The sequence below is a fragment of the Merops nubicus genome, unplaced genomic scaffold (assembly GCF_000691845.1).
Source record: "Merops nubicus isolate BGI_N331 unplaced genomic scaffold, ASM69184v1 scaffold39710, whole genome shotgun sequence".
Taxonomy (NCBI): domain Eukaryota; kingdom Metazoa; phylum Chordata; class Aves; order Coraciiformes; family Meropidae; genus Merops; species Merops nubicus.
This window is the reverse complement of record NW_008585545.1, coordinates 7,335-10,583: the sequence shown is the minus strand read 5'-3', so window position 1 is coordinate 10,583 and position 3,249 is coordinate 7,335. Positions and strand designations below refer to the sequence as shown.

The 3,249-nt window shown below is 57.7% G+C and overlaps 1 protein-coding gene across 1 annotated transcript; it reads left to right on the top strand.

Moving 5' to 3' along the window:
* Window positions 1-6: 6 nt before the first annotated feature.
* On the top strand, window positions 7-1,758 carry FEM1A (fem-1 homolog a (C. elegans); the record flags this gene model as incomplete). The annotated part of the gene is made up of 2 exons (XM_008947789.1): window positions 7-512; window positions 591-1,758. Coding segments are annotated over 2 exons (1,674 nt in total), but the record flags the coding sequence as incomplete, so codon positions are not given.
* Window positions 1,759-3,249: the final 1,491 nt, after the last annotated feature.

Below are 3,249 nucleotides of genomic sequence, written 5' to 3'. Positions count from 1 at the left end.
GCCGCCGGGCACCTGGGGGTGGTGCGCAGCCTGCTGGATCACGGCGCCTCGGTGAACCAGACCACGCTGACCAACTCCACACCCCTGCGGGCCGCTTGCTTCGACGGGCACCTGGAGATCGTGCGCTACTTGGTCGGGGAGCGTGGGGCTGACCTGGAAGTGGCCAACCGGCATGGACACACTTGTTTGATGATTTCTTGCTACAAAGGGCACCGGGAAATTGCACGTTACTTGCTGGAGAAGGGGGCTGATGTCAACCGCCGCAGCGTGAAGGGGAATACGGCTCTGCACGACTGCGCGGAGTCGGGCAGCCTGGAGATCCTGCAGCTCCTGCTCCGCTCCAAAGCCCGCATGGAGAAGGATGGCTACGGCATGACTCCTCTGCTAGCTGCCAGCGTCACCGGCCACACCAACATCGTGGAGTACCTCATCCAAGGAGGGCTGCAGCAGGACGAGGAGGAGGTTGCGGGCAGCCAAAACGGGACCTGTGCCTCGGGTGGGAGCCGGCAGAGGTGCCGCGGCGCTGGCAAGGAAGCTCCTCAGGGCTGCGGTGAAGAGGGCCGTGAGAAATGTTGCGCCTCGGCTTCCAGTCAGGAGGAGCAGCAGGTCCCTAACGTGTTCTGCACTCGGGAGGCCGCCGTGGAAGCGCTGGAGTTGCTGGGCGCTACGTTTGTGGATAAGAAGCGTGACCTTCTGGGAGCCCACAAGTACTGGCGCAGGGCGATGGAGCTTCGCTGCGACGGCGGGCGGTACCTGCCTAAACCCGAGCCCCGGCAGCTGGTCCTGGCCTACGACTATTCCCGGGAAGTGAGCTCGCTGGAGGAGCTGGAAGCCTTGATCACTGACCCCGATGAGATGCGCATGCAGGCGCTGCTGATCCGAGAGCGCATCCTGGGCCCCTCCCACCCAGACACCTCCTATTACATCCGTTACAGAGGAGCTGTCTACGCCGACTCCGGCAACTTCGAGCGCTGCATCAACCTGTGGAAGTATGCCCTGGACATGCAGCAAGGCAACCTGGAGCCTCTCAGCCCGATGACCGCCAGCAGCTTCCTTTCCTTTGCTGAGCTTTTCTCTTACGTGCTTCAAGACCGCTCCAAAGGCACTTTAGCTACTCACTTGGGCTTCTCTGACCTCATGGGAGTGCTGAGCAAAGGGGTCCGGGAGGTGGAGAGGGCTCTGGTGCACGGCAAGGACCCTGTCGTTGACTCTGCACAGTTCACCAAGACGCTGGCTATCATCCTGCACCTGGTTTTCTTGCTGGAGAAGGTGGAGTGCACCCCGGAGCAGGAACACCAGAAACGCCAGACTATCTACCGCCTGCTGAAGTGCAGCCCCCGGGCCAAGAACGGCTTCACTCCTTTGCATATGGCCGTGGACAAAGACACCACGACAGTGGGACGTTATCCCGTGGGCAAGTTCCCCTCGCTCCACGTAGTGAACTTGCTCCTGGAGTGTGGGGCTGACCCCGATAGCCGCGACTACGACAACAACACCCCGCTGCACGTGGCTGCCCGCAACAACTGCCCGCTCATCATGAGCGCCCTGATGGAGGCTGGAGCCCACATGGATGCCACCAATGCCTTCAAGCAGACTGCTTACGAGCTGCTGGACGAGAAGCTGCTCACCAAAAGCATGATGCAGCCCTTCAATTACATCACCCTCCAGTGCCTTGCTGCTCGCGCCCTGGACAAGCACAAGATTCCCTACAAGGGTTTCATCCCCGAGGAGCTTGAAGCCTTCATTGAACTGCACTAGGGGGGGGAGAGCTCAAGTCCCTGGCCTGGCCCCTTACACCCCGCAGAGGTAGCACAGCCTGAGACCTCGGGCTGTCCCTGCCATGGTGCTGAAGGCTGTCACTGTGTGAGACAGGCTGCGAGCTTCGTCCTCTCCCATCACCATCCCGCTGGCGTGAGCACGGCGAGGGGAGGAGGAGGAGGAGGAGGCTGGAGAGCTCACGGCCGGCCCTCCTTGTTGGCATCTTCAGGTACCAGATATCTCCGGAGAGCTGTATCCACAGGAGGCCACAGCCCCTGCCCTTCCCCACGCCAGCTGTCTTGTCCTGAGAAGGAAGGAACACGGAGATTCCCTGGGACCTGCTGCCTCTCCCGTTAGTGCTGGATTAACTCCGCGTTACGCTTGGAAGCAGCTACACGTCATACATGTGCTCTAGCCCTTCCCATCCCAAATCCCCAGCAGCTAGGAATGCAAGTGAGGAATAAAATATCTCCCAACTAATTCTTTCCCCACCCCTTTCTCAGATTTGATCCGGGATGGCTCGTGCTCTGCACGGCAGCAGGGCTGGGCATGCTGAGGACAGTTTTTTCCTCCTTTGGTTGGCCAAGTAGTGAGTGGTGTTAAAGGCCTGGGATGAAAATGATTGTGCATAAAGCTGAGTTATTTTTTCTCTTTTAGAGCCAGGCCCTATCTATGCTGCAAGACTTCTTCAATCCTGTAAGATGTAGTAAGGTCAGTTCTGGTTATCTAGTTTCATCAGTAGATGTTGGTTTTTATGAACGGGGAGGAAAAAACATTACCTTAAAAATGAAATACCAACAGAGTGTTGGGCCCTTAGCTTGCCTGCTCTGCACACATCCAGTCCCTCCCTCAGGCAGCAGGGATGGAGCTGAGCAGGGTGGATGTGGCCCAGGTGCAGAGCCAGACCAGCATGCCTCTAGCAGCTCCTGCAAGCCCTCTAGGAGGGGAGGTGTTGGTAGTGTGGGTGGTGCTCGGGGGGTTGTTAAAGCAGGTGAGCAGTGCTGGCATGTTTGCATGAGGGTGGTCTGAAAGGAGGAGCAAGGAGGGATGGAAGTTCAAGGTGCTTTCTTGTTCTTCTGAGGTTTATTAGGATCAACAGGTCGGGCTTTATTCATTACCCAGTTCTGAAAACCTACATGGAGGGGGTTGTTGGCATCTGGTTTTGGCTTTTGATTCTTTTTGCAACTTTACTGAGGATGGTGCTACTTCAGAGATCGAATTTGGAATCTCATTTGGCTACTACTTGGGCAAAGCTCCTCTCTTGGATGAGGATCTGCACGCAGCTCATTTCCCTTGTTAAATCTGTGGTCTCAGGGTTGGTATTTGCCTCCGTGAGCAGAGCCCTGGGTGGTGGTAGAAGCCAGTGTTGGTAAACACAGTGCTGTTCCAGCAGTGCCTCTCCTTGCAGGGCAGCCCTGGGGCTTTGGCAGCTTGTGGCTGGGCTCTGTGCCCTGGGAGGAGCACAAAGTGCAGTTGGGGGGGGGAAGCAGC